General features: G+C 37.7%; 3 protein-coding genes and 1 non-coding gene across 4 annotated transcripts; 1 reads left to right on the forward strand and 3 right to left on the reverse strand.

The window, feature by feature from the left end:
• Positions 1-948: 948 nt before the first annotated feature.
• On the reverse strand, positions 949-7,041 carry LOC135617863 (vacuolar-processing enzyme-like). The gene is made up of 9 exons (XM_065118566.1): positions 6,716-7,041; positions 4,361-4,525; positions 4,122-4,278; positions 3,740-3,825; positions 3,456-3,655; positions 2,740-2,788; positions 2,442-2,654; positions 2,113-2,319; positions 949-1,446 (listed from the first exon to the last, which is right to left on the reverse strand). The coding sequence occupies exons 1-9, from the start codon at positions 6,914-6,916 to the stop codon at positions 1,264-1,266; spliced, it is 1,461 nt and encodes a 486-aa protein (XP_064974638.1). The 5' UTR covers positions 6,917-7,041; the 3' UTR covers positions 949-1,263.
• Positions 7,042-7,630: 589 nt separating this feature from the next.
• On the forward strand, positions 7,631-12,859 carry LOC135617864 (ras-related protein RIC1). The gene is made up of 8 exons (XM_065118567.1): positions 7,631-7,783; positions 10,188-10,260; positions 11,571-11,618; positions 11,718-11,765; positions 11,844-11,915; positions 12,000-12,155; positions 12,259-12,362; positions 12,490-12,859. Exons 1-8 carry the CDS (start codon positions 7,770-7,772, stop codon positions 12,581-12,583), a joined length of 609 nt encoding a protein of 202 aa, XP_064974639.1. The 5' UTR covers positions 7,631-7,769; the 3' UTR covers positions 12,584-12,859.
• Positions 12,860-16,190: 3,331 nt separating this feature from the next.
• LOC135618094 (small nucleolar RNA R24) lies at positions 16,191-16,284 on the reverse strand. Its single transcript, XR_010488918.1, has one exon. It is a non-coding gene; the product is annotated as a small nucleolar RNA R24 (small nucleolar RNA).
• Positions 16,285-18,092: 1,808 nt separating this feature from the next.
• On the reverse strand, positions 18,093-25,058 carry LOC103992714 (uncharacterized protein At1g51745). Its single transcript, XM_009412526.3, has 4 exons — positions 24,654-25,058; positions 23,913-24,159; positions 22,173-23,242; positions 18,093-19,389 (listed from the first exon to the last, which is right to left on the reverse strand). The coding sequence occupies exons 2-4, from the start codon at positions 24,101-24,103 to the stop codon at positions 18,227-18,229; spliced, it is 2,424 nt and encodes an 807-aa protein (XP_009410801.2). The 5' UTR covers positions 24,104-24,159; positions 24,654-25,058; the 3' UTR covers positions 18,093-18,226.
• Positions 25,059-25,290: the final 232 nt, after the last annotated feature.

Consider the following 25,290-nt stretch of genomic DNA (forward strand, 5'->3'; position numbering starts at 1 on the left):
CAACCGATGTCTGAGATTATTCTGGTGCCATAAATCTCCAAGCTTCCACTCTTTGTGAGGCCAGAGCAGATCGATGGGTCAAAAACCCAACTTTGGGTTCCCGGATATCAATCTTCCGATCGAGAAAGCGAGTCCATCGATCAGCGTGCTGTGTCATCGTACCTGTGCGCCGACGAGAGGGACCCGAGATTTGTGCCTCTTTACCAACAAAGCATGTGGTGGTGGCCCGATGCCCTCAGGAGGAGGATGACGATCGAGGCATAGCATTTGGAATCGAAGATGCCGCTTCTTCAGTTACTTGAGCGGCTCATCTTTGGGCAAAAGGGGAGAAGCATCCTCGCTGTAATAAAAAGAGAATTGTTCTTGTCATGACTTCTCAGTGACTCTTTACGTAAGTGCGTGAATCTATCTATCTTTAACTCCCAACTCCCCAACTTTCTCATATTTCCAGGTTGTAAACCAAAAGCATATTTTCATATTAGATGTATTTATTTATATTAGAACAACTGTCAAGTGAGTCCCAACCACAAACCTTTAGGCAAAGGGTCGCATCGCCGAAGTGCCACACTCACCTATTCTTTTACTTAAATAAACCCGAATGCCAGAGGAATGCCAGAGGAAAGAAGGGTCCATCACATGAATCCCTGACAGACACTTCCTCTTCCATGTATCTCTCTTATGACGTTTCTTTGTCTTCCATGTAGTTTTGTCACCACACCCAGTTGGAGACATGGCCTGTTAGAGCTCACCGAAACAGAACTTCTGGTTCCCGTTGGACGTCGAGGAAGATGGCTCTGTCCAAACTGCAGAGGATGGAAGGCACTGACGATGACACTTCACCAGCCAGGCTTCTTTTTTTATCTTCGTGACGGGGACCTTTAACGCGTCAAATTCATATTTGGGGAAGGAATCTAAATAGAAGCAGAAAGATGAGGTGCCAAGACTTACTTTGCTTCAACACATAGGCATGCTATATATGTGTATGAACATATACTTAAACCAAGTCTTATTAAACATGCAATGGGGTTGAGGGAATGAAGATGATAAATGTGTTATTGTAGGCTTGTCGTATGTGCTTGATACAGAAAAGATGAATGCTTCGATGACCACTACTTTTGACAGAGAGTAAATACCTCGAGTGAATCATTTACAAAAAAAGGCATCTCACGAACTCTGGAGTCTCAATCTGACACAGATTTCTCCAGCTACTGTCACTCTGGTCACATTTCGAAGCCACGGCCAGGCATTAGTGACATGATTGGGTCAGGAACTAAAGCCTCTGTGGAGAGAAGACCAGCTGTTTGAGGGAAACCTCAGGCAAGCTTGAGCAGAAACCTCGGCCATGGTTTCCTCCCTGATGCCTGCATTGCAGATGTTTGCTAGGGACCTCATGTGTTTCATTCCATACTGAGATAAAGACCCACAGTATGTTTCGAAGGCCCGTACCTACAGCAACAAAAAGCAACGACAGCATTGAAATCAAATGATAAGTTATGATCTAGTCTAGAGAATATTCAACGAGATCCAAGTTCTTTTTTAACATCAACCAATCATTGAAACCGGTCTTTCGAGGGCCAATCCTCGGATTTCATCATCACATACATATTCAGAGGAAGCATTGACCTAGAATGCAGTATCTCACAGTACTCCAAGAAACTGAATTGCCCTAGTAACATATCGATCGACCAAAGATTTAGATATGGATTCTGTGATGATTCTTAGAAAAGACAAACATAAGAGATGGTTATGAGGAGGCAATTAAGATTGAAACCATGAGAAAAAGCTAGTGGAATAATTGGGATGTGCAATTAGTCATAGCAATTTTCCTATCACAATTGCTGTCAGCCAGGAATAGAGCTGCAACCTTTAAACAATTTAGAAATCAACTGTATATGTATCATGCTAGAGTGCAATTTTACATGAAGTGACGAGGTGCCTAGCGTAGGTAAGATGAAGTTTTCAGCTGCTCAGTTGTGAGTTTTAGTGTCTCATACTAAGTGTGCTGTCTCAGCAACAAGACCACATTGCAAAGCAAAAGACGACTTCATAGGAGGATTCAGAGATACATCTAAGTTCAATATGTCGAAAGGTTAAGATGATCGGTCTACTCACCATTGACTTGAGACAGGACCAGTCATCCACTAAAGGCTGGCCAGCTGATCGGACACTCTCGAGCACTTCAGGCCCTTGCTCGGAACCAAAAAGAAGCTTTCCAATAAGTTGTATACTGGTATCTATATGCAGACGATGTTCCATTACTTCTAGTAGATGCTTTTGAGCGTTAAGTTTCTGATGGGAACCTTCAGGTGCCCTATGAAACTTCGAATAAGAAAAAAAAAAAAAGAAATTAGTTGCATAAAAACAAAAGCAGCATGGGCAAAGTGATGTTTTAAAACCTAATGTTGCATAAAAGATTCAAAGAACTTATAAATAAAATGAACCTTATGCCAGAAATGAATTAGATCTGCATCACGTTGGTTCACAGCCTCTGGTAATGGTGGCAAGGAATTATAATCAACATAAGTGGGATTAACATTGGCAGGATTAGAACCTACGTATGAAACAAGTTTTTTTGCATTTAGATCCAGATCCCCGTATTGCATGACATGAGAACCAAATAAATATGTCCTGTGAACTGCAGTCCTGGTTTTGACCTGCAAAGATTAATAGAAGTGTTTAAACGGACAGCTACAGAAACAGGTGACATACGATGAGGAAACTACGACATCAAGCGCGTACAAGTTGATACTGCTGCTTCAGTGTTTCAATCCGCCAATTGTGCATATAGCTGACCATGCAAAAAAATAACCATGTAAGATAACTAAAACCAAAAAGGTCAATGGACATCCAAGATATGACACACTACATGACTGATTTATACACAAACAAGTAGGATTACTTCCTGCTTGAAGTATTCCCTACCAAAAACATAAAATCATTGTTTCCCATCCTGATCAATTCTGTATCAACTTCAGAAGCTATTTAGTTAAATCACAGTTTTCTCTAGTCCGAACTCCATTTTTTAGAGGTATTCAAGATCTATTTCTGTTTATATATTCTATCAGAATACTTTTTTTCAGTTTAATCAAAAGAAACCATTAACTCATCTGCATCAAGAAGACCTAAAAGAGGATAATTATTTTCTAAAAGAAAATTCAAGCTATACAAGGATAAATGACATGCTGACGTGCCAAAATATAAAGCCAAGAATATCATGCAACAACACTGGATCTTTTTCTTTATTTCTCTTTTTTCTGCTGTAATATCACTAGATCTCAAGAAAGAATAGAAGGTACAGTTTCATTTTCTCTCAAACAGAATGCTCACATAAAGATGCACAATCTTGTATGTAGAAATGTTATCCAAAAAGCAGATGCATATATTCGTTGACAACAAAAGATGCTCATTATATCAGATAACCAGGATGCTTCATTTGGTGGAGAAGGTTTACACACCTGTCTTCCATCCAAGAAACACTATACAGATCCCCCAAACAGGTAGAGTATTCTGGAGGAGGGGAAGGGAACATTCCGGGGCAGTAAGTTCCATAACTACTCTCTGTAGTATTTGCTGCAGTGGTTGCATATACTTTTATATTGTCTGGGAGAAGGCCCTCAAAAATACTCCCAGATTCACAAGCTTCAAGATAAAATACCTACATAGTAAAACACGAACAAATATAAACTATAATATAAAAAAGTTATGACAGTGCATACGCAGGGTATATAATAGTTGTTACCATGCTTTTAAAGGATCCAGAAGCATGTTTTTTCTTTAACACGGCAATCAAGTCATCCGCAAAAAGGTAAGGATAAGTGGGCATCCCTAAGAAGTTTTAGAACAGAAATTAGAAAAGCTATCATTCTGATGCTACAAGTGTGGAGTCAGAAAATAGAACATTTGAGGAACTAAACCCGATCCCATGAGATTCTCAAATAAGCTGAGGTTTCACAAACTTTTACAACTTCACAGTAAAATTGCAGCTAGTCATAATTCAAAGTTCTACAACTTCAGAAAAAGAACTACATTCTCTTTCTTATGGAAATATACGAAACCAAACAAACAATTTAATAATTGGACTTACAATGGCACAATAATAAGAAACATATAGTCCAACTAACCAAGTACTCCAGGTCCACCGTGATCAGAGTAGAAAATGAAGATATGATCATTTGGACCACTATTAACAACCTTCCCACTTCCTCCAGACAAAGCAGTCTTGTTTCCAAGGAGTACAGCAAAGAAGTTGTTCACGTTAACATCATCTCCAACATAGTCCTGCAAAGGATTATTCCAAACTTAGACAAGAGCCCATGATGATGGACAGGAACTGTAAATATAAATGTGAGAAGGAGAAAACCTTTGGCACTCCAGCATAAACATCTTCACCCCATGGATCATTGATAATGACCCCAGGTCTAGGATTATCCTCATTATTAGCAATGTCATCATACATGAAAACAATGATATTCTCATCTTGCAATCCACCCTTTTTCAGGACTTGGTATGCATGACATACATCAGCCTGAAGAAAGAATTCAAAGAGAAGTGTTGATATTAGGCAAAATTAACCAGAACTGAATCAAGACATGGATGGATGTTTTTAATTTTGCATAAAAATGATTTCCTATTTATGATTACAGAAGAACTCACTAAGAAATGGTCAAGCTGCAAAAAGATAGCCACTTTATATAATAAAAGTTGTCTGGCTAAAAATAATCAATTGCCACTAATTGTCAATATTCCAGTCAACAGCAAACTCCAAAAGCCTGGTGTCTTGTGAAGGCACAGTACATTCATTTTTGAATTAGAGAAACACACTCCTCATACAAATGATATAAATGACATAAACAATGATAAAAGAACTTCCAATCAGTATTCGTAGTTGCTATCAGTGTAACTTTAGGCATTTTGTGCAACTAAATGGTTGTGTAACTAAACAGTGAATGTTTATGTTACACCATAATTACGGAGGCAATTATGCAATATCATATAAAGGTAATCCAGACGAGGCTTTTGTTGTTATGTGCTTCAGAGTGTATCAGATACAGATGGTCATTATACCCTCAGATGTGTAGAGGGAGCTTCCGTGATCTAACCCATGACTAGGGGTGTTCAAACCTGTTCGAACCAAACTATTAAGGGTCAAACCAAACCGAATCATTTTTTCAATTTGATTCGGTTAAAGTAAGGTAGTCCGAACTAGAACCAATTCAAAACCGGTTAATTTGGTTCCGTTAACCGGTTTGTAATTTCATACAACTAAAAAATATATTTTTTTAAAATGAACCGGTTCAATTCAATTAAACCGAACCGAACTCTTGGTCCAATTGAGCATCACGACAATCTTTGTGAAATTGAGTCCACATCATATGTAAAATTGAGCCTTTGGGTCAGTTTGATTGATCAATTTAAATCGATTAACGGCTTAGGATAGTAAACTCAACCAGATTGATATCCTTTAAATTAAGACTGGTTCAGTTTGATCGAACCAGTTTAACCAAACTGAAGAAAGTTACGACCGAACTGGAACCATTTATAGCCTCCAAAACTAAACCACTGGTGAATCAGTTCTGACCGAACTGGTTTTGAATTGGTTTGGTTCCGGTTCAGTTCGATTTGAATACCCTTACCCATGACACCCAAACTGTAGTAGACAACTTCAGTGTCCATTAAGGTTTGTTCCCTACTTCTGTGGAAAAAGATAGCAAGATAAATTTAATAAATGACAATTGTAAGGTTGAAAACATCAAATTGAATCTTATACAATTTTGGTATTGTCTATAGCCAAAACTTTGCATAATGAGCAGAAAAATATTTCAAATTTGTTTTCCAAAATTAGTACAATTTTGTAGATATGCTAGTATTGTGCTACAGAGCAACTAGAATGATTTTCTTTTTCCACATAAAAAGAAAATTAATTGGTGATCTCTGGAATCCAATCAGTTATAACCCATCTCACAATCAAACCTCAAAGAAGTGGAAACAACTATACAAAATATCTATCTACATCGAGCTCTTTTAAACAAGGGTCAATTTTCCTTATCAAGCGATGATTCAGCTCTAGGCCAACCACGATAAAAAAATTCCAAGAGCTCACCAATAGTTTACTGAACAGATGCAAACTTTTTTTATGTTTCTGTATGAAGTAAATAATAAACCAATAGGAACAGCTTGAAGGTTGAAAAATGGAATCAGAAGAACACAAAATGACAGAAATATCGAATAACATTTATGCACATATGCTACCGCTACAACCCAACAAAGGGGACCGCATACATTTAATTAGGCAAGAGAAAATAGCATGAGGAAATGCCAGTAATCATGTCTGATCAATATACTTTCCACAACCACGAGTCAAACCTAAACGTCTTTGCCTACCAATTCTTTGATCATGAATAATTCATCGGAAAAATTGAGCTCGTGCCGCATTCCGCAAGCACGTTAATCAAAATATGGTCCTGTATATGCTATCTAATTGCGAAATATCAGCAATTTCTTCGAGAAATCCTTCAAAAGAACGCGCTGGTCCCTCGGGCACGCTATTGACAATAACGGTAACATGAAACAAACAACGTTGACGAACGCGACAAAATAATAGATTTCCAAACAGGAAGGCGGTTTGTTACTCCGAGAAGACGTTTTTGTTTCCTTGTTTCTCCATGGAAAAAATCATGAGACGGAAGTGGGAGATGGATAGCGGGAGACGATATACCTGATGGCGGTAGTTGTAGTATCCATTGGATCCGGCAATGAGGACCGCCCACCTCGTCCCCAAAGGGTCGCCCTCACCGATGATCGGTTTTGCCACGCGATCGGACGGCAACCTTATGGGATCGAGGTGGGATTCGACGAGCAGCAGCGGGACGAGGACGAGGACGAGGTGGCGAAGCGCGCCGGCGGCAAAGCGGGCCATCGTTACCGTTTCGGACGTATCAAGGCGGACGAGATCCGATATATCCGATGTGGATCGCTTACTCCGTAACGGAGGAGCGCCCCAAACAGAGGAAGGACGTGATCAGTGCTCAAACATTTATAGGCCGCGGCGCGGGTCACCCCGATATATTGGCCATGGGATCTGCTCGAGGACGACGTGGATCTGTTGCCACCGTCCCTTTATTGTTGGCTGAATATGATGGGGCTGTGGGACCGGGAAAAAAGATTATCCCGACCCTGCGGGGCGGCGTACGTGACGTACCCAAACACTCACCTGTCCTTTATATGGATGCAGCGTGTGGGACCACCTTCTTTGGGTGTTGAAAGCTTATATATTTCAAGTAGCCCATTTCGGAGTTATACTCGGATTGCCTTTATGAATAGAGAAGCTCTGTCAACAGCTTCATTTCGTTACCGTGATGTTCAACGTACACGCTTCATGATAGGACAACAAACATGGGTCCCATGCTGACTCTGCTGAACCGGTTCGCTGCTGACCGCGGAAGGGGTAGGAAAAGTACCATCTCGTCTCAAAATTAGTACCTACGTGGTTGTATCTCAAGCAAACATTTTGGGCCCCAGAAGAGGTTGGTACGTATGTCCACGCGCGTAAGCTATACGCGTCAGGAGTCCCTTTGGGATGGACACCAAAGACGCTTGGAGACTCCACCACGACTCGTGGTGTCCCCGTGACGAAGCACATTGATGACTTCCCAAGTTTCTCTTTAAATGAGCTCCTCGATCCCTCGCCCAAACCTTTCTCTCTATTTCGACTCCTCCACATCCGTTTCTACGAGGTCTTCTTGAGTTAGGGTTCCAAGGGTTGGTTCGTCATGAATCCCGAATAGTAAGCTTCTCCGATCCTCGATTTCTTTTCTTTTCCTTTACCAAGTAGTCTCTTGTCTGCGATTAACTAGGGTTTTCTGTTCTTTGCGGCTTTTGATTCCGCAGATCGTCTCGTTTTCTTTTGGTTTTTTTTTCTCGATTTCCTAATTTTCGGCATGCTTTAGCCGGCTTTTCTCTCTTCAGGGGCGAGCGAGTTCAGGATATTAATGTGACGAGGGTTTTTCCCCCTTTTCTTTTGCCGCACTAGTTGGCGACCAAAATTCTACGGTTAATGTCTGTTGTGATGTGTGTAGATCAGTATCGGCATGGAATATGAGATCATAATGACCAATATTGGACCTTTTATTATTAGAAACTGGATTCAAACATTTGGTGCGTCCATTGTGGCTATCAGCTTTACCTCCTTTGATGTGTGATTTCAGCCATCACATCCACTTTGTGAGAAAGCTGAATCCATGTGATGATTATGAGCACTCGTACATGCTTTCACTAGAAAATAAACGAAAGGATAAACTATTGTGTAAAGTATCTTCTAACTTCGTGAGTTATGTCTGAACTGATAAAATAACGATCAAAGTTTGATTTTTTTTTGTTTCATGAGATCAAAGGACAATTTTGCATAAAAAGATATTTATTTTTTGTTTTCTCTCATCTTTCTCGAAGTTTCAGTTTGTAGTACAGATTCTAGTAAAGATCTGTTGCGGATAAAATAATCAGATATAGATTTTTAACACTCTATCGTGGAAAAATTAGACTAGGAAGTTTTGTAATTCATGATTTTCTTTTTTCTTTTTGTGCTATCATTGTTTGAGTGTGTCTTTGTCATTTTAATGTAGTTGAAATTGCTAAATGGTGATAATTTGTCAACTATGTTAAAAATGATAGAATTTTGTTCTTTTGTAGGTATGTTTTGCAGATCCATAATACATGTTTTTTTTAATTTTTTTTATCATTTTTTTTATATCTTTGTTGAGCTTTTTGATTTCTGATGTGGTTAAAACTGAAACAGATGATGAAAAATTTTCAAAACTGTTGAAGATGACAGTATTTTGCTTCTTTTACCAGCTGTAATTAAGCATTGAAACTTTATAACATCCTTGGTTTTTTGAGCAGAATATTTTGTTGCTGCATGAGAATGATTCTTATCTGTTATTTTCTAATTCATAAGAGACTCTTTTTTTTATGTTTGATGATTTTGTGAATTGCTGATAAGATGAAGTTTTAGTCTAAGATTGGTAAAACAATTGTAATAGATAATTAGAAATGATACCATGGTGCAAGTGGATAATGAACAAGGACTCAGAGGAACCTGCCCTTTCAGAGCTAAGGCATATATAGGAATAGGACCAAGTTCTTATATGGCAAGTATAAATTGAAATATGAGATTCCAACTGATTTATATAGATCCTGGGATGTTTTGAGATTCCATCATACCAAATTGAGCCATTCTCACATGGCATCAAGTGTTATACCTTTAGATGGACTACCTCATAGATATCTGCAGGTTCATCAATGCCTTTTGTTTGGAAATGTTTCTTATGAAGTGAAAAAAAAACTCATTAACAGACTGATGAATTTTTGAGGGAAAAAAAAACAGATTGATGAAGTCACATTTAATAAAATGAAAATTACAATTTTGATAGAACATATAATATTGATTGCTAAAAAACACTATTTTGATGCATAAATAGAACAATCCCTTGCATGACTTAGCATTAAGAAACAAAAATAGAACAATCCCTTGTATGACTTAGTGTTAAGAAGTTATCTTATTGCTATTATTGAAGTATGCCATATATGGATTACTATTTTTGACTTTTGGTGTGATATATCAAATCAGAACTTGTGACAATGTTATTCCTAGTAAATATTAACATTTAATCTCAAGTATTTCTTACTGAAGAAAGAAACATGGCATTTTGGAGACTACTTTTGTGCTAGTCAGGTCTAAGTTTAGCAGTTCTCTCCCTCATCTTGATTAATGAGTGCAGTAAATAGACTCCAAGCTGCCAAACTAGACTTAAGTAGAAATCTAATGGCTCATGATACTCCAGTTTCTCAAATGGGAGACAAAAATAGGAACAAAGATATGCTGATTTTCTCTACTTGTTGGGACCTGTGAATTTATTTTGCTCAGACTTGCTGTTATGTGGTATGTCAGCAAATATTTTCTTATAAAAAATAGTTGTTATTGAAGCTATATATCAACCATATGCATTGATTTTAGCACTCATATTTTAGTGGCTTGTAACTTTGTAATTGCTTAACAGTTTTTGTAGCATTAGGTACAGATTCACCTATGTCCATTTTTCTAGCATGGAGAAAAGTTGAGATTGATGCAATTTTATTTATTAGGGAATAGAAACTCTGAATATCAACATCTATGACCAATGTATATATTGCAGTGACTATCTTTTCAAGCTTCTGCTTATTGGGGATTCGGGGGTTGGAAAATCATGCCTTCTACTTAGATTTGCGGTGAAGATCTCCTCTTTTGTCTTCTTTTCTAGTTCTTTGGAACTTGCTATCATCTTATGATAATACTCTGTTGTGCTACTTTTGGCTTTTTCTATGACACAATCTTTTACTGTAGGAACATTGTTACCATGGAGGCATACTGTTTTGATCATATAGGAACATTATGTGTAACTGTCCAATTTTAGGTCATGTATTTGTTGTGTTTGCTCATTCTTTATTCATGTATGGTGGCAGTTTCTAGTTCAACTATTTCTTGTTGAAAATAAGCACACACATTGTTTACATATATGATCTCTGATTGTTGATTTTCTATGATGCACACACATAATATCCCTTTCCATTATATTTAAATTCATAACAGTTGAGATTAATTTTTTATTTTGTGATATCAAAATAAATTAATAATTATGCACTTAATCATATTAATTTATTTTGATATCACATAATGAAAAGTTAATCTCAACCGTTGGGGATTTAAATGTAATTGCAAGAGACATCATGCCGTATGGTAAACAAAAGTTTGTTTATCTAGAAATTATGATTTTATTATCTTGTCTTTATCGATATGAGAATTCATGAATGTTAAATTAATACCAAGGATCATTATAAACCTGACAGAACATATAATGATTACATGAAAGAACCTCCTAAAATATAAGTGTTCTGAATAAGGTTTAGGGTGGAACAATATGTGTATTATGGAAAACCAACAATCAGAGATCATATAAGCAAATAGTGTATGTGCTTGTTTTCAGGAAGAAAATAGTTGAAGCAGGAATTGCTGCGGTAGACGAATAAAGAATGAGCAAACACAACATATGTATAAATTGGAAGACCTTGTAGATTACTCCGGTCCAAGGAAACCCTTAGGCATATTATTTACTGTGCCCGTTGTTGAGTCGTCAGTTGAGATCATCATTCTTCCGTTTCAGGTATATTAGTTTTAGGAAGTTGGAAGTCTCTTTTCTTTCTTAGGATATTTCTATTTGATGTAATCAGGCAAGGTTTGTGAGTTACTGACTTCTCCCAACCCCCCACAAGAGTTTCCCCCCTCAGGTTCTAAATTCATGAGATGTATTTTCATGACAATTCTATGTTTTCTATGTAGCAATGCCTTAGATTTTGACATATCTAAAGTTTTTGGGCAATTTCACATTTGATGAACAGTTGTTCATTTTATATTGTGCAGTAACAAATGTGAATTACATGTTTTATTGCATGAAATGTGCTACATTGTCTTATTTTTCTGCATTTTTATTGAACCATATGGAGATCTATGATATGTAAGTTTCTCTTCTTGCTTGCTTCAGGATGATTCCTATATAGAAAGTTACATCAGTACAATTGGTGTAGACTTTGTGAGTATGCTTACACTTTTATACCCTTCTCCCTCTTGCTCCCTTTTCTCCTCTCCCCACCCAAAACTTGTTTCATGACAGTTTCTTTTATCTCATTAGAAAATTCGCACGGTAGAGCAGGATGGGAAAACCATAAAACTTCAAATTGTAAGTAAGAACGAATTTAGCATCTGTCGTGAAGCATTTAGGTTCTTTTCATGCTATTACGTTTTCTCTTCATTGCAGTGGGACACTGCTGGTCAGGAACGTTTCCGGACAATCACAAGTAGCTATTACCGTGGTGCACATGGGATTATTGTGAGATCCATCGTGATTCTATTGCTGTGATTTCAGTTTCCATGGTTTACTATACTGTTTTGTTTGACAATATATGCCTGACAGGTGGTCTATGACGTAACTGACCAAGAAAGTTTCAACAATGTCAAGCAGTGGCTGAATGAGATTGACAGGTATGCCAGTGAAAATGTGAACAAGCTTTTGGTGGGAAACAAGTGTGATCTGACCGATAATAGGGCAGTATCTTATGAAGCTGGCAAGGTAATTATTGCTGTTAAGGAGTAACAAAGGCAGAATCCCTCATCTTCTGCAGTTTGCAATTTGAGCCAAATGACCTAACAATCTCTGGCCTTGGTTCCTGAAGGCATTTGCGGATGAGATCGGCATACCATTCCTGGAGACAAGTGCCAAGGATGCTACGAATGTAGAGAAGGCATTTATGACCATGGCTGCTGATATAAAGAACAGGTGAAGCTTCTATTTGTCGACATTTGCATGGAAGAACACTCCAACTTCAAAGAGTCATCACTGTTTGATTCGTTTTTAGTCAAGCTTTTAGATCATACTGATAGTGTCATTGGTTTTTTGTGTACAGAATGGCAAGTCAGCCAGCTATGAATGCCAGCAAACCTACGACGGTCCAGATGCGGGGTCAACCAGTCGCCACGAAGAGTAGCTGCTGCTCCTGAATCAATTCAACACAATCATACGCCTTTGCTCCAGACGAGAGGTCATTATGCTGATAAAAGTTGGGGGCTGTTTATGGCGTGTATTTGTGAATTACAAGCGAATATATGATCAGAAACTCTGCTTGGTTTGTATTGGATTTAAAAGAAACAAGTTTGTGTTTATCTGCCACCCGGATGATCTTGAGGTATTCAAGTATTAATGACACAAATAGTTGCTATCTTGATCCTCGAACGTAATTCATCCTATGTATATACATATTTGCTTGTTTGCACTGACTTGATCTTGCACGGGCGACCGCTGCCGGCCATCTCCTTTTAAAGTTTGATGTTTTATTATTGAGTAACGTCTTGTGCCAAATCAATGTTGCAACCTTGAATGCTACGACTTGTACTCTGGCGCGTGCCATGTTATCACCGCAGATGAGTGTTAACATGCTCATTGACACCAATTCTCTTCGTCGTTGTAGGTAAGGCACGTGTGTTATTCCTTCTTAAAAGGATTATCTCGTAAAATTTATAAAAAAATTAATTAATTAGTTTAAAAAAAAACGAACAATGGATACGTCATGACATCTTATTACGAAAGATTATGCGAGAAAAAAAAAAAAAGAGGAAGGAAAAAATAAATTTTAGAACGCAAATGAACAGTTACAAGTTCACAAACGATTATTCATCGAGTGTCGAAGGCGATGACAAGTTCTCATAGACTTAACATACGAGCTTGTAAAATCGAATCAACATCTAATACTACACCAAACCCCTATCCAGTCAAGTGTCACCTAGGAGATTCCAAGGTAATGAGATGGCTGACGTTTTGTACCACACCACAGCTCGTAGAAAACAAACTGTGACATATGAAAATGAGCCATTTTGGGACGACTTTGCTCGTCATAAGTGATCCCTCTACAGCCATGTGATTCGTTCCTACTCATAATTTTCAAGCAAAAACATACAAACCTAAGGCAAAATACATTACCAAGCATATGTGCAAGCAAACAAAAGCGATGAATAATTTATTGACAAAGATGTTGTGAGTGCGCAATAACTGTTCGTGACATTCTCTCTCACTAAACTGTTGACGCTCTTCATGCTCCCAAGTGTCTTCTGTTCAAGGAAGATTTTGCCACTTTACCAAGTATTCAGTCTGTTATGCTCAGTTGGATAGTTTTGTCTTATGATCCACTAAAATGATTTTAACTCATTTCTGATAGAAAACTCTGGTGGGGGGTAGCAAAGTTAAATACTTCAGGAAGCATCCTACGGGTTTGAGTGATAGGCTTGTAAGTTGCTTACGTGGAAGACTTGATGAATTTTGAGTCACGCTTGAATTTTGATCCTTCATACTTGCGCACCAATCTCTTGTGCATATTATGCTTAAAGAACTAGAGTGATGCTAGTTAGAGCTTCATCAATACCAAGTCACCAACTTTAAACTCTTATGGTTGTCTTTTCAAATCTGTCCTATTCTTCATACTTTTGACAACTTTTTCCAAGTAAGCTCATACAAAATTTATATTTTTATGTCATTCCTTTATAAAGTGATATTCTAACGAGCTACTTTTGATATAACCAATCGTCAAAGTGTGAAGAGTCGACGGTTATTATCCCATAATGATATTGAAAGGACTCTTATTGAATACAAAACTCCACTACAAGTTGTATAGGAGAATTGGGATATATTCAATAGCTTCAACTAATCTCGTTAGTTGGCATTGTACGAAGATATTGCTTAAGGAGCGAATTTGTTCTTTTAGTTTGGCTATCCGTTTGGGTATAAAGGTTTGTGGAGAAGTTTAACTTAGATCATAATAATTTGAACAGCTCGATCCAGAATCGTCCAAAGAACCATACGTCTCGATTACTAATGATATTGTGCAGGACTCCCCAATACTTCATCACATTGTTTATTATCAACTTCGTCATGTCTTCTATTGAGCAATGTAAGGGTGCAACAATAATTGTTATATATTTTAAAAATCGATCAACTACCACGAGTATCGATCCGAGTCTTTCTATTACCGACAAGCTTGATATGAAATCTAAGAAAATACTCTCCCACGATCTTTTTGGTACGAACAATGACACCAAAAATATCATTGACTTTCGCTGCTTTACCTTATGGTAGATAAGTCACGTTCAAACATATTCTTCCAAATCAGTCTCCATTTTCAACCCATTAAGGTCCTCTCCATGAGACCCAATATTTAGTGAATCTTTGGATGTCCAAAATCATGATATTCTCTTAGAAATTTACGCCTCAAATTATTCATACGAAGAAGATAAACTTTATTCCTTTGAAGAACATACTTTATCATCAAACTCAATAAACTATTGAGTATCACATTCTCATCAACTTAATATCAACTCGGATGTCTTGTCACTTCGATATTTGGTGGGCTGATGTTGGGTTGCAATCATGTAATTGTCCAAAAAGTTAATTTGATTTTTAATTACCCTAATGTTTATTTACTTCAATCAGTTATCAAAAATCATTATAAAAAGCCGAGATACGATTAGTTTGACCAAAGATCATTATAACACTATAAGAAAAACCTTAGTTAGCTCTGAATCTCCATCCGATGGATAATAAACTTATTATTATAAATTAGTGTTAGAACGAGGACCTAATATAACTTATATATCATAAGATAATTGAGTCAAAACCTCATGTAATCACATAAAAGATTCGATAGTATTAATGCAAACACTTGCTTTGAGATTAGGATTAGGAAACCCTTTTTTCCTTATCCCTTTTTTCCTTATGATGAATCAATCATCGTGATGAATTAATTAGTTCATCAATCAAACATGAGGAATTTTGTAGGATGAACCACATATAAAAATAGATCAATAAATACAAATAGTTCGTTTAAGCATAATTGAATAGCATTTTTTTTGAAAGATACTAATAAATAGATATAAATATAAAATAGATCTAGAATATTTTTATGATTTAAAATATTTGATTTCGAAACATGACTCTAATATCAATTATAAACATAAAAACTATAATATATTATTATTATGCAAAAATACTTTAGTACCGTACATTGAAATTAAATAATGATATATTAAATTTATAATATATATCTTTCAATACCATTCCGAGAGTCTTTATTTGATTTACAAACACAATTTGAAAGTTATAATAATATTAATTTATAAAGAAAACTAGATTCACCTTCATAATATTAATTTATAATAATATTAATTTATAAATGATAAATTAGAGACAAATAAAAGATCTTATCCTTGTACAAGTAATATATTAAACACAAATTAAAAAAATCTATAATCTTAATTATTTTGTCAGATCATATCCTTTTTATAAAGAAGAATAAAACATATTATTATAATTAAACATAAAAAAGTCTCTCACATCAAGATCAACTTATAAATATTATTATAATTAAACTAATTAAATTTATAATATATCTTACTTAATTAAATAAAATTATATAATTTAATAAAAATATTTAATTAGATAATATCAATTTGCGCGACATTAACAAACGGATTGAATGTCAAATAAGGCTTCAAAGTACGTCTATCCACGTGCTGATTGGTACCTATCGGTGATCGGACGCCAATAAGAGGCTCAGAATACATTGCTCAGAAGCCAAGCGTAACAACGGCATTTCATCGAAGACCCAATTTGGTTGAAAGGATCTTCTTACGTGTTAGCAGCTCATCATAGCAATGTTTTCTCGGTGTTGACGAAAACCACACAGGCGAACGCTAAATAAGCAGGTTTAGAATCGATACTGCTTAGTCTTTTGAAACACATGGCTGTTTCATACGGCCAAAAAGGAAAACTCGAATGCATTATAGAAAATGAAGCGTCAATCATGCATATCTCCACAAATTGCTACAAGAAATATCAATTGTTTGGCGAGCTAATCTACATCATGTAATGAATGATACCTAGAACTCAGTGAACGCTTGCCTGCTTCTAGTCCCAGAATCAAAAGACAGAGACACTGAATGCTTAGAATCAAGGGAAAGGGAGCCCGAAATCGTTGCCAGAGACGGAAAAAAAGGACAAGAACGAATGACTTGCATAATCGGGGATCAAGCGATTTTTAACACAAATCAATATTGTATCGAAGCAAAGACTAAAATCCTGAGCAAACCGAAACAATCAGCGAAAATCCAACTGCGCAATATCATAAGTGCAGAAACTTTGACCGACAAGCGGTCTCCTCGCTACAACAAAGGACGACGGGTCTCCAGCTGAAATCATTCGCGAAGCCCCTAGAAACAGTGGAACAAAAGCAACGACGAAGGATTCGGCGAGAGAAAGGGGAGAGAAAACGAGGCGGTAAGGTCGCCTCCGCAAGCAAATGGGAGGACGCGAACGAATCGGAAGCTCGGACCACCACCGCTTATATAGAGCTGGAGGTCCGAAAACCCTAAAGCGTTCGGCCGATCGCCTCCTCGTGTTATGACCTAAGTGCCCCTAGTGGCCGATTTTAGCGTTCGTTCCTTGTGTTAAGACGGAAGTACCCTTGAGCGTCCAAGAACCAACGGTTTCAGATCCGTATGTTATGACGAAAGTACCCTCGATCTTCCAAGAACCAACGGTTTTAGATCCATGGGCTAAATAAATAGCAAATGCAACAGATACGAATGTAATGACGGAAGTACCCCCGTAGGACACAAGAATTCCAATCCACTCCAACGTATTTGGAGCCTTTTGATGCCTCGAGCAGAGTGAAAGGGAAGCCTTCATCCAAAGCTTTGGGGCCGGATTTGAAATGAGAAAAAATTGTGACAAATACACAGCTGAAACTTATACAGATTAATTTTAATTTTCGTGCATTAATGGCTCCTCACGAGTATGTGCTTTCGCTGGACCGACAGCAGAAAGCGCCTCAAAGAACGGGAGGAGGTCGCTAACAAGTCTCTCGTGAATTCATATGACCACGGAAAGTCTCGCCAGCTCCCAAAGCAATATGAAGAACAAGAAGAAAAAGACGCCTATCGCATAGAGAAGGAATGCCACAAAGCGTCTCTTCCTTGTGCTGTAGGCGATGATAGGGCATGTAAGCGAGTTGGGAACAAAACTGAAAAGAACAAGTAGTTCAGGAAAAAGAAACGAAACTAAGATTTAGAGATGATAAAAAAAATAAAATCCACAGTATTAATCGAGGTACTAACATTGAGAACTAGTCATACCACTCCTCTCAAAGAATCCAGTTTTTGATGAAATAAGAGACTGAATTCAAAACCATAAAAGAACATAGGAAAAGCTTATCGAAATTTTTTGATGAACAGGACAAAGATTTAGCTTCTCAAAATTTTTCGATGAACATGACAAAGCTCCTCGAAACCATTAAGATTTTCAATGCTACATCAAAACTCGAAGCATTATATCTTCGTCTTGGATGTCTACATCATATACAGTCATCGTATCAACCTCGGACGGACTGAATATGTTTCGACCTGGCTACAGACACAGCTCAACAATTCTCCCTTTCCCCAATGAACTGCAATGAGATAAAAGATATGGACAACATTATGCATCAAACAAGCAGTAGAAATTTACAGTGTCAGTGACCAAGAAATGCCAAGTAGGTAGAAAGCACACACTCATGACCGAGTCATGCTTTGAGAAAAGTCATTGTTCCAATACACTTGATGTTAGCTATTGCTTGTCAATCGTGTTGACGAGCTCAATGCTTCAGTGATCCTACTGAAGACGAGTCTAAGTGGAACACATGCAACGGCAGGTCCCACCATCTTTTCAACCACTGGCTTTCTCTCTTCTCCCTTTTCTTTCTGATCAACATTAATTGATGACAGCCTTCTGATCTTTCTGGGAGACAACCTTGGTTTCCTGTTTATCGAATATTTCCTTTTCAATGAAGTAACATTTGTAACTTCACAGTTTATCCCAACAACATTGAGATACATCTGGGCCGACTTCCTTTTAGGTAGCAATTTCCCAATACTATTTCCCCCATTCTTCAGTGACTGATCAATGTGCCTGGTAGTTAACAGAGTATCGACTAAGCCATCTTCCACAACCTCTATAGGAACGGGGTGACCGACAATTTCTTTACTATTTGATTTACTCATGAGAGATATTAGAGGTACATGAGGTCCACGATAGCTTGATTGTACAGTCACTTCAACATCGTATAGACAAGAACCCACACCTGTAAATTTCAGTTGCTTCGACACCTGGTACTTAGAGCTAGTTGATAGAGAAACCTGGCCATGAGGAAACAATCGTTGAATCGGCAGAGCGGAGATAGGCACATGTCTCTTGGATGATCTATCTTGATCTCTTGCATGTGCAGGCTGAATTTTTACAAGTTCTGACAGGGAATGTCCATGTTCATCAGAAAGGTGAAGATCAGAACTCTGATTTGGGGGAACGTCATGTACCTCTGAGACTGATTCATCCTTCACCAACTGACCACCATGAGAATTGGAGGTCACGGATTCACCAAAACAACTGCCATCAATTTTACAACCTGCAAAATACCTTTCCTCCTGTATTTTACCCTTCAAGGAACTGTCAGGAACAGCCCCATTCATAAAGTTTTCTGAATTTGTATTTTTGCTAAACCTTGAATTGTTCAGGTTCTTTTTATGGTTTAAATGCCGTTCCAAGGACCTTTTTTCTGTTTCCCCTTTGATGTTCTTAAACCGACCCTCCGAGCCAGTGAAGCTACTCTCACCAAGTCCTTCTGTGAAGTGTGATTCAAGTTCATCCTGGCGGCAACCATTATGTTGCTTTTCTGCTACATCAGGGTGAAGATCTCTAGTTGGAAAGTGTTCAAACATGATTGAAAAATCTGGAACATCATATTACAAACAAGTTAGTCATTTTTACAATCAAGATTATTGCATTAACATGGAAGACAAAAATTGCACATTCTCTGCATTCTAAATTGTAATTATGTACATAACACCAACATCATAGTAACAGAAGAATAACATCTAGTAATTTCAGTGCTGATAATTTTATTTGGCACAGTTTATAGTCTCACACATATGGTTGCCTTAAACTTATCTTTCTTTAAAACAACTAAGCACCTTTATAGATCAAAACTAACTAACGAATAAACAAGTGAGAGAAAAGAAGTTGGAAAGCAAGAAAGTGACATGAAAAGATTACAGAACGAAAAAATAGTCAGCAAAATATCCTGACATATTATCAAGTTCCCAAAAAGATATATGATTAATATATCAGTAGTAAGAATCTGCATTAACAAGATTAATTAAACATGAATTTACCAGCAAACAAGGGTAAATGCTGAGTCTTTGGTATCATCAGGTAAAGACATTCAAGTCAACTCCTAATAAAAGAAATTTTAAGGGTAATGTGGGTGTGCAAAATACAGACACCATAACATTGTTTGGTGAAAGAAGCAAGCTTACATAAGCATAATTTGAAATATGTAATTTCCTCAAAGAATGACAAAATGTTCTACATGTATATCTCCTCACAAACTCATGCAAAGTTGGTAGTCACTACAGTAGAAATTGTACTTACGACAGTGTGCATAATATCCTACTGGTGCATGCTGCAGCATGCCTGTGCATAATTGATGTAGATCGAGAGGTCATGAATCGGTCTAGGTTAAGATGGGCCATATTACTTTTTCTGTTTTTAAATATTTCAGAAAATTCTCATTGCTACGTGGTAATTAAAAATGTTCAAGGAAGCTTTTTGTAAAGGAAATTGCAATGGCCCTCGATAAATTTTAACCAAAAGGTTCACTTGGGCTGTTTGTCATTGATATATTTAGGTTAGCATGTTCTAGATAATCACTCTTTTCATAAATACATATTTTCAAGGCTTTGTTTTAACAAAACCCTAATCCTCCATCATCCTTGTTTCTTCAATAAATTTAGCTCCTGTTATATTTTAAATATATTGGATATCGTCTTTTCATCAGTAGCAATTAAGACACCATATCTTAAATAATATGTTATTCATTGATAATCTTAACTGACTTTTAGAACCATTGTGAAAATTTACATAATATAAGCTAATAATTTGAATAATGAGTCCCAAGAAACCAAGGACTCAAACTCACAAGCTATACTGCCATCTTTATATTTTGGAAATAAATATCAATGCTTTTACGTCAGAAAAATAAACAATGAATAAGCCATGGTCATTAGTTTCTTACAACAAGGGGGGGGAAAAGACAAATTTTTGGAGCTTGATTGTTGATAGAAAGGTCCTATGATCGAATCGCATCTTTGACGCTTACCAAAGTGAAAATAAAAAGAGCTTAAGGGATAATAGTAACAATATTCTTAACCTACAAGCTTAACAACACGAAAAATTCAAGATGTATATGAACACTTAAACAGTAGTAGAAGTCAAGACTTGCAATCAAGGTAAGATAAGCTGAACTGCAACACGGATATGATAAACAGAAATGCACTCTCTACAACCATAGGTAATACTTGTTTACAAGGAACGCAGTCTCATACCGACTGGCCATATCAGTCCTAGTCGAACAGGTACATACATACCCACTGATATAAGTGTATGGCACATGGTACACGAGTATGTACCAATGAAATAGATGGCAGCGGAGAAGAAAGGAGGAAGGAGGAAGAGGAAGTAAGAAAAGAGGCAGTGAAGAAAGAGGAAGAAGAAAAAGAAGGAAGAGGAAAGAAGAAGAGGTGGCCGTGGAGGAAGGAGGAAGGGGGAAGAGGAAAAGGATACAAGAAGGATGGAGGAAGAAGAGGAGGAAGAGAAGGAAACATATCTGAAACGACAGCAGGCAATGGGCGGCGGGCAGTGAGAGGTGATAGCAATGACTCGGATGAGTGTCGGGGAAGAGAGCTAACGAATGCAAGCCCAAACTTGTTTTTTTTTTTTTATTGGTTGGAACAGACTGCCTGAAACGCGATAGTCCATGTACCATTCTATGTCCAAACCGGTATACTTTACTTATCTGAGCGAAACAGCATTCCTCGGTTGTGTACATATAATCCTCTCCAACCTTCCATTGGCACAAAAAATCATGTACCAAGCTATAGTTAGTAATAAATTAAGTAGAAGATAAGAAAGAGATGACACTCATCCAAGAATATGACTGCAAGAATCTAGAATTCATCAAAAAAGGAAAAAAAATTATAATAGAAACAAACCCTCAAATGTAATAATCCAGGTGAAAAAAATTTCTGGATAAGTACCTATGATGACCAAGTATGCAGCATAAGGACACATCTTAAACTAAAACTGGGTTTAAGCTACAAGAAGCATAAAAATCCTTATAGTATGTCAATACCAATATCCCACTCTACAGTGGGCAGCTGCAAAATCCAAGTTCGTTGACAAGGTAACATTGACAGATTATCTGGTATAACAATGGCATCCAAGTCATGTAACTTAGTAATGCCAATTTATGATCAGAATGGCATAATAAATGGCACATGAATGCACTGAAAATGCCTAACATTAGTTTACCATGCTGAAGCAACAAGATGTGTCATCTCATGCAATTTAACTTTAAATGTCAGGATCTTCATTGTTATTCAAATTTAGAAATAGAAGAAAATTATAAGAAGATCAATTTTTAACACAAACAAAGGGAGAAATTTGCAAGCATACCTTCCCTGATATTGTCTGCCATTATCAGGGGAATATCAATGAGGCCATCGGAGCAGTCATTGTCAATAAACTCCAACATGCTCGCAAGCTCCGAGTCCTTTACTTCAGAATCAAAATTTGCATCATCAATTTCACGAGTGTTCTCACAAGCATTCAACAATTCCTCACTTGAAGTTCCTGAACAGTGTGGGCTGATGGTGATGTCACATGAAATATCTGTCCTCCTTGAATTAGATAGCAATTCATTCAACTTATTTGGAGAAGCCCCTTGAAGAGATGGTCGCCCTCCAAAAGCACCATCCCAGTGACAATATGATGGAACTATAACTTTAGTACCCTCGCAAACTTTACTAAGTGCTAGTCGACGATCTTTTCTTCTCACATTCTCATGAGATTGGGCCACATGTGATCTCTTCCTTTTCAGGGATGAAAAAGAATCTTTGCTGCTCTTTATTGAACTCAAACTAGAAAATCCATCATAAATGTCTGACTTGCTAAGTGAAGCATTGTCAGGAAGGCCTAGCTCAGTGAACCATCCTGTGCTAGCATGCACATTAGGCTTTCTATTGGATACAACCCCCAAACCTATTTCCTGAAGATCTCTCATTCGTTTTATTCCTTCGTTATCTTCTGAATCATTTGGAGTTTTCCTTCTTTTTTTTTCTGATTGCTTAATATCAGGAGAAATCAGATCGTTTGTTTGTTCATATGACACTAAAGATTGAGATACCTCTTGAGCCGAGTTCTCCTCAAGAACATCGAGTTTCCTGGCCACATGACCTAATTGTTTGTCAAGCCCATATACCTTTCTTGACTTCATGGGAAAATCATAACCCATTGTTCTGAAAGGGTCCTTCACTCCTGAGCCATTCTGCTTCCCAGTAAGGAAGTAAGCCTTTTCAATCTCCAGGGCATGGAGAATGGCATCTTCTCTGCGAATGTACTTACCTGTACTGGTTGAACTTTTCTTTGAACGGATTGCAAAAGCCATGGCCTTCTGAATGCACTCATCAAACTCCCCACAACGAAATGCTTTGACACGAGTTGATTTTGCAAGATTATACCAGTCCCTGATTGCAAGTTGATTATTAGCAAACTTAAGCTTATACTGACTGCATGGTACTTAAACCATGAAATAGAAAGGTGAACAGAAATAGCATATGTGCATATAGCTACTTTGCTCAGAATTTGTAACCGCATAATTCAAGATACAGAAAATCATGCACCAAACATAAATAAACGAAAGAAGGCACAATCAGTATCATTGTTGTTGCCATGTTCCTTGTTATTTTCCAAGATGTCACTGAGCAACTTAGGTTGGCCTTGATGCACAACTGTTAAGTCAATAAGGCTCCATGGAAGGTTTGAGTTGGCCTTTTTTTTATAGCTCTCTGTCTAAAGTTGACTAAAAAATTACCATCAAATCCCAGCCAAAATAGAAGTAGTGGCAGCAAATGAACTCATTTTACATCCCTTGTCTTTAAAGCCAGCTGAAACAATGGTGTGAGGTAGAATTTAAAAAAAAAAAAGACAATGATCCATATGGTTTATGTTAACAGAATCGGCTACTAATAAGTGTTCAGTGTTAAATCTTATCATCTGATCTTCAGTGGATATGAGAATAGAAAAAAAAAAAAAATCTGTAACCAAATACAGAACAGAACATCATTCAAGATACGAAGAATATTCAGGCCACTTAAAATAGGCAGAAGAAGGGGATCTACAGATGAGGATACTCACATGCTCCCATCTTCTCTACCAAGAAGCTTGATGGGAGTCCCTGATCTCGGCGGAAGCACACATTTCGTTGGCAATTCATCCCGACCAACAACCCGGCCCGGCCACCATGACCCGTTAGGGCGACGCACCCACACGAGGCCCCCAGCCGACACATTGTTACTGCTCAAAATCCCATCTTGTTCGCTGCCCATAGAAAAAGAACTCGAATCCACCAAATCAAGAATCACACGATGTCGTACTGCTCCACCTACAAAGGGAACCGACGAAGCAAAACAAGAACAAGAAGAAACTGTTAGGTTACTGAACCACTCATGCATGGGTTTCTTGAACCATCAGCCCAAAACTCGTTGGAGAAGGATTAAAAATGAAAGATAAGAATGGGGGAATATACTCCATTATGCATTAGAGGAGGGGGGGAGGGGGTTGGGAGAGAGGGAAATCCTAGAACAGATGCTGCTACCTTGAATAACCAAGAAAACAGAAGAGATATGCGAAGTGAACAAGGAAGAAACTTTCAAAGAGCACTAAAAACTCTTCGATAGAAGAAGAAAGGCAACGAAACAAACCAAAGGAAATAAAAGAGACGAGCTATTCTTCGACGGAGAGGAAAGAGGGAAAGGAGGCTCTCCCCGGCAGAGGAGAAACAAGGACCAAAGGGACCAAAAAAACTGAAAAAAGATGATTAAAAACGAGAATAAGAATCAAGGATGGGGAGATGATTTCCATCTGCACCTCTCCTACCTCTTCTTTCGGGTTCGTCACTATAGAAAGCGGCTCGATCTTGTTTTCTCCATTACACTTAGTTGCCGGGAAAGCTGCGGAAGAGAAGGTTGGTGGGAGCGGAGATGTCTGCAATGGCAGAGAAGAGAGGAGAGAGCAGTGTTGGGATGCGTTTCCTTTAGGAAGAGGTGGAGAGGAGGAGGAGGAGGAGCGAGAGACGGCGAAGCGAGTGAGGAAGGAGGGGGCGAGAGAGAGAGAGAAAGAGAGACAAAAGAGCGAGCAGGAAGCAGCGCATCCGGCGCAGGGATTAGTACGAGTTGGGCTTTGGCCCGGCCAAATGGGACTCGGTGCTGGTATCTTCAGGACTCGAGTGACGCAGGAAGACGAAAGAACGACATCGGCGGACACACATGGCGACGAGCTGCTCATCACTTACCACTCATCACCGATGATCCCGTTCTTAATCCAACTCTTCATAAACAAACGACAAAGATCTTAACAGCCGTCATAGAAAAATAGGGTTTCGACTCTCATTTCGTTTTGATATTAATTTTCAGAGAAAAAAAAAAGAAAAAGAAAGAAGCCATCTGAAGCCGATCTCACTGTCATAATGTTTTATTATTATTATTTTTTCTTCTATCAAAATTTCATTTGATTT

Source organism: Musa acuminata, chromosome BXJ2-7 (genome assembly GCF_036884655.1).
Source record: "Musa acuminata AAA Group cultivar baxijiao chromosome BXJ2-7, Cavendish_Baxijiao_AAA, whole genome shotgun sequence".
In the NCBI taxonomy this organism is placed as follows: domain Eukaryota; kingdom Viridiplantae; phylum Streptophyta; class Magnoliopsida; order Zingiberales; family Musaceae; genus Musa; species Musa acuminata.